This window comes from Salvelinus alpinus, chromosome 35 (assembly GCF_045679555.1).
Source record: "Salvelinus alpinus chromosome 35, SLU_Salpinus.1, whole genome shotgun sequence".
Lineage (NCBI taxonomy): Eukaryota > Metazoa > Chordata > Actinopteri > Salmoniformes > Salmonidae > Salvelinus > Salvelinus alpinus.
Window position 1 is genome coordinate 13,047,112 of NC_092120.1, and position 15,751 is coordinate 13,062,862.

Here is a 15,751-nt window from a genome sequence, read left to right on the forward strand (position 1 = left end):
GCTTGTTTAGGTGTGCCGGTCTTCAGAAATTATGCTCAAAATCAGGACGGAAAAGCTGCACATTGCTCTCAAGTAAAGTGGTTGAATTCCCTATAATAACAATTGACATTCAACCCCTTATGGAGGCGCAGTCTGTGAGTTTCCCTGCAGAGTAACACAGATAAAATGATAAATTCAGATATCGCTATTGGACATTTACAAATAACATTGATAACCTTGTTAAAGACCAAAACACACATTTATGAGCCACATCACTATTACATCTTAAAGGGGCAATCAGCAGTTCCTACATACATTTTTTGGACTTATAAAGTAATGATATGTACCCATTGATTAAAGAATATAACTTATAAATGTCTCATAAGCTAAGTTCAACTGTTGTACACCATCAGAACCTAAAATATAAGCTTGTTTTACTTCAATGTTTTTCAACAAAGTAAATGCAAACAAACACTATAAATACTCAAAACTTGGTTAAATTATAACTATTATATAATGGATGGTCATTCCTTACATCCATATCTCTGTTTATGATTTTTATTTTCATGTTACATTTCTCCAGCCCCATCCCTCAGCTTTTTACCAAAACAGCGGTGGGGAGGGTGTTTTGTAATTGTCACTCCCTGATCTGTTTCACCTGTCCATGTTGTTGTCTCCACCCCCTCCAGGTGTCGCTTGTTTTCCCCAGTGTATTTATCCCTGTGTTTCCTGTCTCTCTGTACCAGTGTATTTATCCCTGTGTTTCCTGTTTCTGTGCCAGTTCGTCTTGTATGTTCCATGTCAACCAGTGTTTTTTCCCATACTCCTGCCTTTGCTATTCTCCTTTTTCTAGTCCTCCTGGTTTTGACCCTTGCCTGTTCTGGACTCTGTACCCGCCTGCCTGACCATTCTGCCTGCCTTGACCTCGAGCCTGTCTGCCACTTTGTACCTCCTGGACTCTGAACTGGTTTTGCCCTTTTGCCTGTCCATGACCATTCTCTTTACTACTTATGTTTGGATTATTAAACATCTTAAACTGCAACCATCTGCCTCCTGTGTCTGCATCTGGGTCTCGCCTTGTGTCATATTAGTAATAGTTTCTACTGCTGATTGCCCCTTTACTGATTGACAGTCAATGAAAAGAAAAACATTGAATTTCATAATTTAATCAATAAAGTGCAGTAGTCAGGCAGCAAGTATAATTACTGGCCTGGAATGCCACTATTTACAGACACGTTTTAGAGATGCTTGTATACAAGAGCTACATTTTTATATGTCTGATATTGTCAAGGTCAAAGGTAAAAATCTGTATAATATTGAATGAGATGCAACATTTGCATGTAAAACAAATGTCAATCTAAAGCCAAAAGGAGATAATACATTTATCATGACATAAAATGACTGAAATAGACAGAGGTGTGAGCAGCCCTTTACTGGGTCTGTTTATGCCTCATTTGGTTTCAGAACCAACCAAGCCCAAGCAATATATTCAAAAAAATCTCCTTTCATCCCTTGTCTGCAAACTCTAATAGGCTAAATTATTACGTCCTTGATCAGTCCACAATCTGTAGAGGATGGACGGTCATACAGACACTGTGCCATTTTCAAATACATGATGTCCAATTAACCAAGCCTTAATAAATAAACACAAATTAGATGTGTTTTATTTGAATATCTTGGATTATATTTTTACCAACAGTCTGTGTTGTATTTTCCAATGTTTAAAAGATGAACAATTTACAGCAAATTTTTAAACGTCTTTATTTTACTTTTACATTTGTATTACTCCAACTGCAATTAATAACTATTGTAGTTGGGTAGGTCGAATAACATAATAATTCAGTGTTTTCATTCATGCCCATGTTTGATGGAGATGTATGGGTACATTTACGCATGTATTTAGCTAAGTCCCATGAGAAACATTTGGCACACCTTGCAGCCTTTACCCCTGTCTTGTTGTTAGAGAAACCCATTTGTCTTACAACAGCACAATGTTTCTTTACCTGGTAGTGGCTCGACTTGTCCTTTACGCCCGATCAGCCACAACAGCTCCAGTTAAGATTTTTTTTCTCAAATATTCCCAAGGCTCTTCGCTGTGATGTTGAGGATAGGTCCTAAAAGAGAGGAGGAATCACGGCCACGCATTTAATATCTGCATGTCCACTCACTCAATGTTGTCATTCTCCCTCATTTTTCAGAATAAAAGCCTGTTCACAATTAGTGGAAGCCATAGGGAACGGAATATGGGCCCCTTCCCTTTAAATGGTGGATAGGCTTTCATTGGAAAAACAGCCATTTCAAAGTAATGGCACTTCCTGGATGGATTTTCCTCAGGTTTTCGCCTGCCTTTACAGTTCTGTTATACTCACATACATTATTTTAACAGTTTTAGAAACATTAGAGTGTTTTCCATCCAAATCTACCAATTATATGCATATCCTAGCTTCTGGGCCTGAGTAGTTTATTGTGGGCACGCTTTTCATCCGGAGGTGAAAATAGTGCCCCCTACCCTAATGAAGTTAAAGTTAACCTTAACAAGGGCCCCAGAACCAGCGGAAGCAATATAGCCCCATAACATCAAAGGGCCACCTCCATATTTTACAGTAGATATGGGGTTCCCTTCTGCTTATGCTTCCTTACTTTAACGCCAAGCCCACAACTGGTATGCGTGGCCAAAGAGCTTCATTTTAATTTTATTCAACAAATGTAATAGCCTGGAGTTTGTTAAACGACATAGGCACTTTGATTGGAATCTGTTATTCTCTCTCTCTCTCAACCACTCCCGGGGGACTTGACCCCAAGGACCATGCCTCAGTACTACCTGGCATGACAACTTCTGTCTGTCCACCTGGTCGTGCTGCTGATCCAGTTTCTACTTTCTGCCTGTGGCTATGGAACACTGACCTGTTCACCGGATGTGCTACCTTGTCGTGCTGCTGACACAGCTTCTGCTGTTCTTCCTGCGGCTAAGTAACCCTGACCTGTTCACCGGTCACCCTACCTTCTCATGTAGCTGATGTTTTGACCCCTTCTCTCTCCGTCTCTCTCTTGCTTTCTCTTGCTCTCTCTCTCCCCCTCTCTCTCACTCTCTCTCTCTCCCCCCCTCTCTCTTACCCTCTCTCCGTCATTCTATCTCTCTCTTTCTCTGTGCCATGTAAGGGAATGTTGTGGGAGTGACTCATGCATGCTGATTGGGTTACTCTTAAATACACCTTTGATTGGCTAACAATCCCACGGCTGCAGAGCAGAACATAGCTGCAACCCAATTTATTCGGAGTGATGCCAATTTCCATGGAAATCTTTCACTAAAAACCGCTCAAGGATCCGCCCATTTTTTTCAATTTTAGCCTAATCTAACTGCCTGTAGCTCAGGCCCTGAAGCAAAGATATGCATATTCTTGGTACCATTTGAAAGGAAACACTTTGAACTTTGTGGAAATGTGAAAGGAATGTAGGAGAATATAAGACAATAGATCTGGTAAAAGATAATACAAAGAAAAAAACAACCATTCTTTTGTATTTGTTTGTACGATCATCTTTGAAATGAGAGAAAGGCCATAATGTATTATTGCAGCCCAGGTCTAATTCAGATGTTGGCCATGAGATGGCAGCAGTGTACGGGCAAAGTTTTAGACTGATACAATGAATCATTGCATTTCCATTCAAAATTTTGTATCAAGACAGCCCAAATGTGCCTAATTTGTTTATTAATAGCTTTTCATGTTCAAAATTGGGCACTCTCCTCAAATAATAGCATGGTATTCTTTCACTAAAATAACAACTGTAAATTGGACAGTGCAGTTAGATTAACAAGAATTTAAGCTTTCTGCCAATATCAGATATGTCTATGTGTCACGTTCCTGACCTGTTTTCTGTTGTTTTTGTATGTGTTTAGTTGGTCAGGGCGTGAGTTGGGGTGGGCATTCTATGTTATGTGTTTCTATGTTGGTTAATGGGTTGCCTGATATGGTTCTCAATTAGAGGCAGGTGTTTTACGTTTCCTCTGATTGAGAACCATATTAAGGTAGGTTGTTTCACATTGTTTGTTGTGGGTGGTTGTCTCCTGTGTCTGTGTTTGTAGCGCCACACGGGACTGTTTCGGTTTGTTTGTAGTCTGTACCTGTTCGTGCGTTCTTCGTGTATATGTAAGTTCTATGTTCAGGTCGGTCTGCGTCGTTTGTTGTTTTGTAGTTTGTTAAAGTGTTTTCGTGTGTTTTCGTCTTTACTTTAATAAATTCATTATGTCATATAACAACGCTGCTTTTTGGTCCAATCCCTACTCCTCCTCTTCAAGCGAAGAGGAGGAGAACACCCGTTACAGAACCACCCACCAAACCCGGACCAAGCAGCGTGAGTACGAGCAGTGGCCCACTACACAGGAATCCTGGACATGGGAGGAAATACTGGAGGGAAAAGGACACTGGGCTTACATTGGGGAATATCGCCGCGCTCGTGAGGAGATGGAGGCAGCGAAAGCCCAAGATCGGTGGTATGAGGAGGCAGCACGGAGGCGTGGCTGGAAGCCCGTGAAGAAACCCCAAAAATGTATTGGGGGGGGGGGGGGGCTAAAGGGTAGTGTGGCGAGGGCAGGTAGGAGACCTGCGCCCACTTCCCATGCTTACCGTGGAGAGCGGGAGTACGGGCAGACACCGTGTTACGCAGTAGAGCGCACGGTGTCTCCTGTACGTGTGCATAGCCCGGTGCGGTACATACCAGCTCCTCGTATCGGCCGGGCTAGATTGAGTATTGAGCCGGATGTCATGAAGCCGGCCCAACGCATCTGGCCACCAGTGCGTCTCCTCGGGCCGGCTTACATGGCACCAGCCTTACGCATGGTGTCCCCGGTTCGCCTACATAGCCCGGTGCGGGTTATTCCACCTCCCCGCACTGGTAGGGTGACGGGGAGCATACAACCAGGTAAGGTTGGGCAGGCTCAGTGCTCAAGGGAGCCAGTACGCCTGCACGGTCCGGTATATCCGGCGCCACCTTCCCGCCCCAGTCCAGTACCACCAGTGCCTACACCACGCACCAGGCCTATAGTGCGCTTCGAGAGTCCAGTGTGCCCTGTTCCTTCTCCCCGCACTCGCCCTGAGGTGCGTGTCCTCAGCCCGGTACCACCAGTCCCGGCACCACGCACCAGGCCTATAGTGCGCTTCGAGAGTCCAGTGTGCCCTGTTGCTGCTCCCCGCACTAGCCTGAATGTGCGTGTCCTTAGCCCGGTACCTCCAGTTCCGGCACCACGCACCAGGCATACAGTGCGCCTCAGCCGGCCAGAGCTGTCTGTCTGCCAAGCGCCGTCAGAGCTGCCCGTCTGTCCCGACCCGTCAGAGCTGCCCGTCTGTCCCGACCCGTCAGAGCTGCCCGTCTGTCCCGAACCGTCAGAGCTGCCCGTCTGTCCCGAGCCTTCAAAGCCGCCCGTCTGTACTGAGCCTGCAAAGCCGCCCGTCTGTACTGAGCCTTCAGAGCCGTCCGCCAGACAGGAGCCGCTAGAGCCGTCCGCCAGACAGGAGCCGCTAGAGCCGTCCGCCAGACAGGAGCCGCTAGAGCCGTCCGCCAGACAGGAGCCGCTAGAGCCGTCCGCCAGACAGGAGCCGCTAGAGCCGTCCGCCAGACAGGAGCCGCTAGAGCCTTCCGCCAGACAGGAGCCGCTAGAGCCTTCCGCCAGACAGGAGCCGCTAGAGCCTTCCGCCAGACAGGATCAGCCAGAGCCTTCCGCCAGACAGGATCAGCCAGAGCCTTCCGCCAGACAGGATCAGCCAGAGCCTTCCGCCAGACAGGATCAGCCAGAGCCTTCCGCCAGACAGGATCAGCCAGAGCCTTCCGCCAGACAGGATCCGCCAGAGCAGTCCAGCCAGGATCCGCCAGAGCCGTCCAGCCAGGATCCGCCAGAGCCGTCCAGCCAGGATCCGCCAGAGCCGTCCAGCCAGGATCCGCCAGAGCCGTCCAGCCAGGATCCGCCAGAGCCAGCCAGCCAGGATCCGCCAGAGCCAGCCAGCCAGGATCCGCCCCTCAGTCCGGAGCTGCCGTCCCTTATCCCGGTGCTGCCCCTTATCCCGGTGTTGCCCCTTAAATTAGGTGGGTTTATTTGGAGGGTGGTCATTGGGAGGGGGATACGGAAGCGGGGATTGACTATGGTGGGGTGGGGACCACGCCCAGAGCCTGAGCCACCACCGTGGTCAGATGCCCACCCAGACCCTCCCCTAGACTTTTGGTGGTGCGTCCGGAGTGCGCACCTTGAGGGGGGGGTTATGTCACGTTCCTGACCTGTTTTCTGTTGTTTTTGTATGTGTTTAGTTGGTCAGGGCGTGAGTTGGGGTGGGCATTCTATGTTATGTGTTTCTATGTTGGTTAATGGGTTGCCTGATATGGTTCTCAATTAGAGGCAGGTGTTTTACGTTTCCTCTGATTGAGAACCATATTAAGGTAGGTTGTTTCACATTGTTTGTTGTGGGTGGTTGTTTCCTGTCTCTGTGTTTGTGTTCTGCACCAGATAGGACTGTCTCGGCTTTCACGTTTGTTATTTTGTAGTTTGTATAGTGTTCACGTTATTGTCATTCTTTATTAAACATGTTGAACACTAACTGCGCTGCATTTTGGTCCTCTCCTTCATCCCAGGAAGAAAGCCGTTACACTATGTCCTGGTAAATGTTCTTGTTACTTACAACCTAATGCTAATTGCATTAGCCCACAATAGCTCAACCATCCCGTGGAAGGGACGCTGATCCCGAAGAAGTGTTTAATGTTCTACTAGGATGAGGAGTGACAATGACAAAGCGCAGAAATTATTGTTCCAAAATTGGAGAGCACATTGGGAGGGATCTTTTGACACCCCTTCACTTTTTACAAATGTTGTTGTGTTACAGCCTGAATTTAAAATTGGTTACATTTTGATTTTGTGTCACTGATCTACAAACAATACCTCATAATATCAAAGTGGAATTTTGTTCATAGAAAATTATAGAAATTAATAAAAAATGTAAAGCTGAAATGTCTTCAGTCAGTAATTATTCAACCCCTTTGCTTTGGCAAGGCTAAATAAGTTCAGGAGTAAAAATGTGCTTAACAAATCACATAACATGTTGCAGGTACTCATTCCGTGTTCAATAAACATGCTTTTTTACTGACCTCTCGATCCTTGTACTCCACACATACAATTATCTGTACTTTCCCTCAACCGAGTAGTGAATTTCAAGCACAGATTCAAGCACAAAAACCAGGGAGTTTTTTCAATGCCTCACAAAAAATGGCACCGATTGGTAGATGTGTAAAAAAAACAGACGCCGAATATAACTTTGAGCATGGTAAAGTTATTAATTAGGCTTTGGATGGTGCCTCATGCATACACGATGCTGATTGGGTTACGGGGAATCCACTTTCGATTGTCTCACAATCCCACGGCTGCAGTGTAGAACATAGCTGCAATCCAATTTATTTTGAGTGATGCCAACTTCCATTTAAATCTTTTGTTAAGACCGGACGTGAGAGAGAGAACAATGGCTGAACATGGTCTTAATCTTGCGACGCTCCTACCCCTTGCCCCCCCCGCCCCCCAGTGTTGCCAACTCCTCAGTAAGGAAAATAGCTATTGGCTGTCCTAAAAGTCGTTAGAAGTTGCTAAATTACATCATCACCTAATTTGCATAATTGTAATTGTAATTTATTTCCATGTAATTGTGATGGACGCTGTAGGAGAGAGGAATAACATCGTGGGAGAGACAAAAAGTGCGTGAAAAACACCCTAAATATGTTTAGAACTAGAAAATAACTTTCTTCTGTCGATCCTTGTTTTTTTTAATGTCACAATTCCAACCCTCCTCCTTTATCCGGGCTTGGGACCGGCAAAAGTGACCCAAAAGAGACACTCTGGCGGAGTTTTTTTCTTATTTAAATTTTTTGTTTAGTTTTCTTAATTTGGTTTGGTTTTTAACCTGATGGTCCACTTAGGAGCCCACAACAAGTCACAGTAAAACATGAACATTTTTAACCATAACATTTTTTTATTTTTTTTGTATATAATCTAAATGGACCAAAAAGAGACAATAGAAAAAACTGTCAATGGAAAATGATGGTAACTAGTCTGGCCCTAATTCAGGTAAAAGGAAATGTTTTATGTAAGCCAGGGCGGGATCAGCCAACGGCAGCTTCCCGCATGCACAATTCATTTGCAGTCTGGACGCGTAGGGGTGAACATCTCCTGCTCTGACTGCAGCTGGGAGGGACTGCTGCGCGAGGACTGGGCCGCCTGTGAGTGCTTTGGGACGGGGGTGGGCGCCACGGCAGCACCCGCTGCTCGTTAAGAAGAGTAAGAACGATACGTGCTTTCACGTCACAGTCTCCAAAAGTCTCCAATAAGACCAGAAAAAGTCCCTAGATTTGTCGCTAGTCGATTTTTTGAAAATGTGTCACCAGAGGGGTCTGAATACGAAGTCGCTAAGTTGGCAACATTCCTTTGACAAATAACTGAAAAAAGTATAATACTATTATAACATTTGCTGATGATAAAAAGTGTTTCATATTGTATGAGCTGATGATTTTTTTAGGGAGGAATGTGTTACATCTGTGCCTGCCACGCCCTCTACTGCTCATCCTGTGTCTCCCTAACCTGCCGCCACTCCCCCAGTGCTCTCTCCCTCTTTCTCTCTGTGTGTGTGTGTGATTGTGTGGGCAGAGACAGGTGTGCTGGAGGCAGAGCAGATCCCCACCAGCTGCAATCTGTTCCATAATCAAAACCTCTACAAATACTCAGCCCTGCCACTTCCATCCTGACAGATCGTAACCTCTGCTCAGTCAGTCTGCGGTTTTAGCAGTTTGTTCCTGCATAGATCCTGTTTTCGTGTTGTGCCTGTTTTCCCTTGCCTGACACTGTTTTCCTCTCTGCTACAATTCTGTCCTCTCTGACTCTGGTCCCTGTCTCCAGTCCCATGTCTCATCAGTCCTGCTACCCTGTCCTGGACCCCCCACTCTACCGCTTCCTTGGATTCCTCTTCGGACCTGCTTACCCAGCCCCAACTCCCCAACTCCCCTCGCTCCAGCCTCAGCCTCAGCACCTGGCTCCCTGCAACCCGCCCAAGCTTCCCCTGGCCTGCACCCTATCTTCCCTCTGTTTTTTAATACATACCTTGGTTACCTTATCCCAGTCTCCTCGTCTGAGTCTGCTCTTGGGTTAACCTGCTCCGCTCCGCGTAACAGAATGTAAGTGTAACCAATGTGAAATGGCTAGCTAGGTAGCGGTGGTGCGCGCTAGCAGCCTTTCAGTCGGTGACGTCACTTGCTCTGAGACTTGAAGTAGTGGTTCCCCTTGCTCTGCAAGAGCCACGGCTTTTGTGGAGCGATGGGTATCGATGCTTCGTGGGTGACTGTTGTTGATGTGTGCAGAGGGTCCCTGGTTCGTGCCCAGGTCAGGGCGAGGGGACGCCATAAAGTTAAACTGTTACATAAGCAATAAACTGTCACATAGTATCAGTATTAATGTTGATGACTGCATGTACCAGCTGCGTAGTAATAGAACATAAAAGTCCTATTTTACAACTGCGTAATAATGACCATCACAATGTCCTTTATATTGTGATTTATGAATGAAGACCATAAAAAGGACAAATGATAGCTGTAAAAAGGAATGTATGACTATAGACAGAGATGTAATGTTTTAAGGCTCTTTTAATAGTCTTTGCTTTAGATCTGCACAATGTGGTGAATCTATAAACTGCAATTTCAAAATAAGCTTGATTAGGTCCTCAGTACACATTATTACGCTGGCTGGTTTGCTAATTTACAGTATGGTCATAATGAAATACTGGAATGCAGGTAAAATAAGGTATCTTACTTTTCTCTTTAGTGGAAGGAAGTATCACATTCTCATACTTTGTCACTGTTCAGTAGATACTCACAGCCTGACATAAAATTACTCATATACATTCTTATACAGATACAAATCCTGATAGTCACAAACCTACAAAGCCGATGAACAAATAAACATTTCCCACAATCACCAGCTAAACCATCAGCTATGTTTTAGATATCAATAAAAACACCTAAACTTAATGATTTTATTTGTAGTTTTAATCATTATAACTACTCTATTTTCAATTGCCCTGTGAAACAAAAGCCTAAACAGCATGAATGTATAGGTGCACTTTTTGGTGTTTTCCATAGTAGAAACAATCCTTTTGGAAGTTGTTGGACTCCACCACTTCCTTATAGTAGCTGACAGCATGCACCTGGTAGTTGGGGAGACTTCTGCTGAGAACCTGAGCCACATCCATCATGTTCCTCTTCAGCTTCTGCCCCTCAATCTCTTGCTGGATCTGAACCTTGTTGATAGGCTTAGGCTGAACACTGAAAGAGATCACCACTTTGATGTTGTTCTGGGTCATCACTTCAAAGTAATTAGCTCCTCCCTCACTGCCATGGTACTTCTTTCCAACTAGCCAGTTGAAACAGAACATACGCTCCTTGTCATTGAAGACCCTGACAGACCAGCTCACCCAGTAATATTTCTCTTCAAGGGTTTTCAATATCGATTTAGTGAAGTCAAGGTCAACACTGCTAGGTTTGTCCTTAAGCAGGTCGTCCATATCCTTTTTGGCTCTTTTGTGTAAATTGACAGTGTAATCATCCAACACTGCTTTTATGCGGTTCTCAACATCTTCCCAACGCTCCAGCCACTTCTTCACCATCTCATCCCCCATAAACCCTTTCTTGAGGCTGGCGTAACCATTGACAGCAATGATGCCCGCCACAAAGAGCTTCTTAAGCCTGGCACAGTGCTCTTCTACCGCCTTTCTACTCCATTGTTCTGTGGAAACCAGCATGGGCTTACCTGAGATATTGTCCCCAGTAAGATCATTGTAGAGGGCGTCCAGGTTCAAGTCTGCGTCCATGTTCTCATAATGGCTGAGGAACTTCTCCATCTTCTTCTCTTTTGACTCGGGTTTGGCGTTGACAAAGTCCTGGTACTTCTCATGCTGGCTGAGAATTTTAGCCTCACGGTCAAAGTTCTGCTTATTCATGGAGATATTCTCTAGCTCCACAGCGATTTGGTTGTTCTCAGCCTGGATGCCTTTCAGTTTCTGGTTGACCATGCTGAACTGATTAGTCAGATAGCGGGCATCCTCACCTTCTGGGTTGCTGAAGATCGCATTGGATACTAAGAATACAGCCTCCAGGATGGGATGGAGCTGGCCCACAGTGGCTGCCAGGATCGCAGAGGCCTGTCCCATGATCTCCACCGCCTTCTCGATCTTGTCCTTGTTCTGCATGACCCATTCTGCCATACTGGTCGTTTTGAGGGCTCTGTCACAGACTAACGTCCAACTAGGTCTTCAAAGGATCTTGAAATATGTTCATGTCTGAAAGGGAAAGAGGAAGAAACATAAAAACCAAACACCTGCAGACACTAGGCCATCCATGGAATGAGTTTGACACCCCTGGTGTAGAAAATTGTACCATCTAAACCGCTGTGAAATACATTTTCCATAATCCAAAATAGTATATATTCAGCTGTTTGAAGCTGGTGTTCAAAACCGGAAGTAAAAGATGCAAAAAGGAAACTTCAGAATGGGAAGCATAGAAATAGCACACAAATAACAGATCTACCGCTTCTTAGACTTGCTTTCAATGGGAAAGGTCTTTAACTCACATTTCTATGTGAATTTGGTCACCTAAAAAAATTACATATTGTAGCTTTAAGAATACATTAAATCATTGGAATTTGTAGAAGTGTTTTGTAGATTTTATAAACATTTAGTAGATTTTTATTTTATTTTTAGACAACTTAACATTTCACAGGACTTGACATAACGTTGGCTGGGACTTAAAGCCCAACCTTCAACAATTTCACAAACATTAATGACATCATACTTTCTCATACCTACAGTGCTTTCAGAAAGTATTCGTCCCCTTGAACTCAAAATGGATTAAGTATTTTATTTTCTCACCCATCTACACACAATACCCCATAATGACAAAGTTAATGACAGCTGAGCCTTTCTGGGTAGTCTAAGAGCTTTGCCCATGTGGATTGTACATGTGGATTGCAACTCCAGTGTATATTTGTCCTTGTGTTTTTGGTTATTGACCTGCTAAAAGGTGAATTTGTATCCCAGTGTCTGTTGGAAAGCAGACTGAACTGGGTTTTCCTCTAGGATTTAGCATGTGTGCTTATCTGTAACCCGTTTCTTTTAACCGAAAAAAACTTCCTAGTCCTTGCCGATGACAACCATACCTATAAAGTGAGAGCCAACACAATGCTTAAAAATATGAGTGGTACTTTGTGATGTATTGTGTTGGATCTGCCCCAAATATGACACTTTGTATTCAGGACAAAAAACTTCATTGCTTTGTCAATTATTTTGCAGTATTACAAGATGCATGTTTTGGAATAGTTATATTCTGTACAGGCTTCCTTCTTTTCCCTCTGTCAACTAGTTTAGTGTTGTTGTCACGATCGTCTATGGGTGAAAGAGTGGACCAAGGCGCAGCCTGAGAAAAATACATCTTCTTTTATTAGACGAAGACGAAACACAATCTAAACACTTACAAACTAAACAAAACAACAAACAACCGTGAAGCTAACGACGTAAGTGCATACACAAGCATCAAACGTACAACATAGACAATTACCCACATTAACCTAATGCCTATGGCTGCCTTAAATATGGCTCCCAATCAGAGACAATGAATGACAGCTGTCTCTGATTGAGAACCCTTCAGGCAACCATAGACAACTACACTATACACTGCCCCATACACATACAACACCCCTAGACACTACAAAAACACATACATTCCCCATGTCACACCCTGACCTAACTAAAATAATAAAGAAAACAAAGATAACTAAGGCCAGGGCGTGACAGTACCCCCCCCCCCAAAGATGCGGACTCCGGCCGCAAAACCTGACACAGAAAGGGGAGGGTCCGGGGTGGGCCCCATCATGGCGGCGGCTCGGGTGCGGGACGTGGCCCCCACTCCACCATTGTCAATACCCGCTTTGGTAGCCTCCTCCAAATGGCCACCCTCCAAATTAACCCCACTGGATTAAGGGGCAGCACCGGACTAAGGGGCAGCACCGGACTAAGGGGCAGCACCGGACTAAGGGGCAGCACCGGACTGAGGGGCAGCACCGGACTGAGGGGCAGCACCGGACTGAGGGGCAGCTCCGGACTGAGGGGCAGCTCCGGACTGAGGGGCAGCTCCGGACTGAGGGGCAGCTCCGGACTGAGAGGCGGATCCTGGCTGGATGACGGCTCTGGCTGGTCATGGCTGGATGACGCCTCTGGCTGGTCATGACTGGATGACGGCTCTGGCTGGTCATGGCTGGATGACGGCTCTGGCTGGTCATGGCTGGATGACGGCTCTGGCTGGTCATGGCTGGATGACGGCTCTGGCTGGTCATGGCTGGATGACGGCTCTGGCTGGTCATGGCTGGATGACGGCACTGGCTGGTCATGGCTGGATGACGGCACTGGCGGCTCCTGTCTGGCGGACGGCTCTAGCGGCTCCTGTCTGGCGGACGGCTCTAGCGGCTCCTGTCTGGCGGACGGCTCTGAAGGCTCGGGACAGACGGGCGGCTTTGAAGGCTCGGGACAGACGGGCGGCTTTGAAGGCTCGGGACAGACGGGCGGCTTTGAAGGCTCGGGACAGACGGGCGGCTTTGAAGGCTCGGGACAGACGGATGGCTCAGATGGCGCTGGGCAGACGGATGGCTCAGATGGCGCTGGGCAGACGGATGGCTCAGATGGCGCTGGGCAGACGGATGGCTCAGATGGCGCTGGGCAGACGGATGGCTCAGACGGTGCTGGGCAGACGAGCAGTGCAGGCGGCGTTGGGCAGACGGCCGACTCTGACCTGCTGAGGCGCACAGTAGGCCTGGTGTGTGGTGCCGGAACTGGTGGTACCGGACTGGAGACACGCACCTCAAGGCTAGTGCGGGGAGCAGGAACAGTGCACACTGAATTCTCGAGGCGCACTATAGGCCTGGTGCGTGGTACCGGAACTGGTGGTACCGGGCTGAGGGCACGCACCTCAGGGCGAGTGCGGGGAGAAGGAACAGTGCGTACAGGGCTCTGGAGACGCACTGGAAGCCTGGTGCGTGGTGTAGGCACTGGTGGTACCGGGCTGGAGATACGCACCATAGGGTTAGTGCGTGGAGGAGCAACAGGGCTCTGGAGACGCACAGGAAGCCTGATGCGTGGTGTAGGCACTGGTGGTACTGGGCTGGGGCGGGGAGGTGGCGCCGGAAATACCGGACCGTGCAGGCGTACTGGCTCCCTTGAGCACTGAGCCTGCCCAACCTTACCTGGTTGTATGCTCCCCGTCGCCCGACCAGTGCGGGGAGGTGGAATAACCCGCACCGGGCTATGTAGGCGAACCGGGGACACCATGCGTAAGGCTGGTGCCATGTATGCCGGCCCGAGGAGACGCACTGGTGGCCAGATGCGTTGGGCCGGCTTCATGACATCCGGCTCAATACTCAATCTAGCCCGGCAGATACGAGGAGCTGGTATGTACCGCACCGGGCTATGCACACGTACAGGAGACACCATGCGCTCTACTGCGTAACACGGTGTCTGCCCGTACTCTCGCTCTCCACGGTAAGATCGGGAAGTTGGCGCAGGTCTCCTACCTGACTTCGCCACACTACCCTTTAGCCCCCCCCCAAGAAATTTTTGGGCTTGACTCACAGGATTCCTACCGCGTCGTCGTGCTGCCTCCATTCGCCGGTATCCCTCTGCACATTGCTCCATCGAATCCCAGGCGGGCTCCGGTACTCTCCTTGGGTCGATCGCCCATCTGTCGATCTCCTCCCAGGTATTATAGCCCAGATCCTTCTCCTGCTTCTGTACTAGCTCCTCAAAACGCCGCCTCTCTGCTTTCGCTGCCTCCAGCTCAGCTTTGGGGCGGTTATATTCTCCTGGTACTTCGCAGTCCAGAATTTCCTCCCAATTCCTATAGTCCTGTGTTCGCTGTTGCTGCCTTGATTCACGCTGCTTGGTCCGATTATGGTGGGTAATTCTGTCACGATCGTCTATGGGTGAAAGAGTGGACCAAGGCGCAGCATGAGAAAAATACATCTTCTTTTATTAGACGAAGATGAAACACAATCTAAACACTTACAAACTAAACAAAACAACCGTGAAGCTAACGACGTAAGTGCATACACAAGCATCAAACGTACAACATAGACAATTACCCACATTAACCTAATGCCTATGGCTGCCTTAAATATGGCTCCCAATCAGAGACAATGAATGACAGCTGTCTCTGATTGAGAACCCTTCAGGCAACCATAGACTTACCTAGACAACTACACTATACACTGCCCCATACACATACAACACCCCTAGACACTACAAAAACACATACATTCCCCATGTCACACCCTGACCTAACTAAAATAATAAAGAAAACAAAGATAACTAAGGCCAGGACGTGACAGTTGTGGAGTAACTACAATGTTGTTGATCCATCCTCAGTTGATCCATCCTCAGTTTATCCTATCACAGCCATTAAACTCTGTAACTGTTGTAAAGTCACCATTTGGCCACATGGTGAAATCCCTGAGTGGTTTGCTTTCATCTCTGGCATCTGAGTAAGGAAGGACGCCTGTATCTTTGTAGTGACTGGGTGTATTGATATACCATCCATAGTGTAATTAATAACCTCATCATGCTCAAAGGGATATTCATTGTTATAGTTTTTCGACACCACACTCCACAAAGCAAGCCCTGCAGGTTCTAGTTTTTTTGCTTAGCTTGATTATTGTCCAATC

At 46.8% G+C, this 15,751-nt stretch overlaps 1 protein-coding gene across 1 annotated transcript; it reads right to left on the bottom strand.

Moving 5' to 3' along the window:
- Positions 1 to 9,724: 9,724 nt before the first annotated feature.
- LOC139564482 (protein rapunzel-like) lies at positions 9,725 to 11,320 on the bottom strand. The gene has a single exon (XM_071384036.1). It carries the CDS (start codon positions 11,250 to 11,252, stop codon positions 10,086 to 10,088), a length of 1,167 nt encoding a protein of 388 aa, XP_071240137.1. The 5' UTR covers positions 11,253 to 11,320; the 3' UTR covers positions 9,725 to 10,085.
- Between the last annotated feature and the right edge of the window lie 4,431 nt (positions 11,321 to 15,751).

Coding starts and splice junctions, on each gene's coding strand:
- LOC139564482 (XM_071384036.1), bottom strand. CDS start 11,252: ATGGCAGAATGGGTCATGCAGAACAAGGACAAGATCGAGAAGGCGGTG.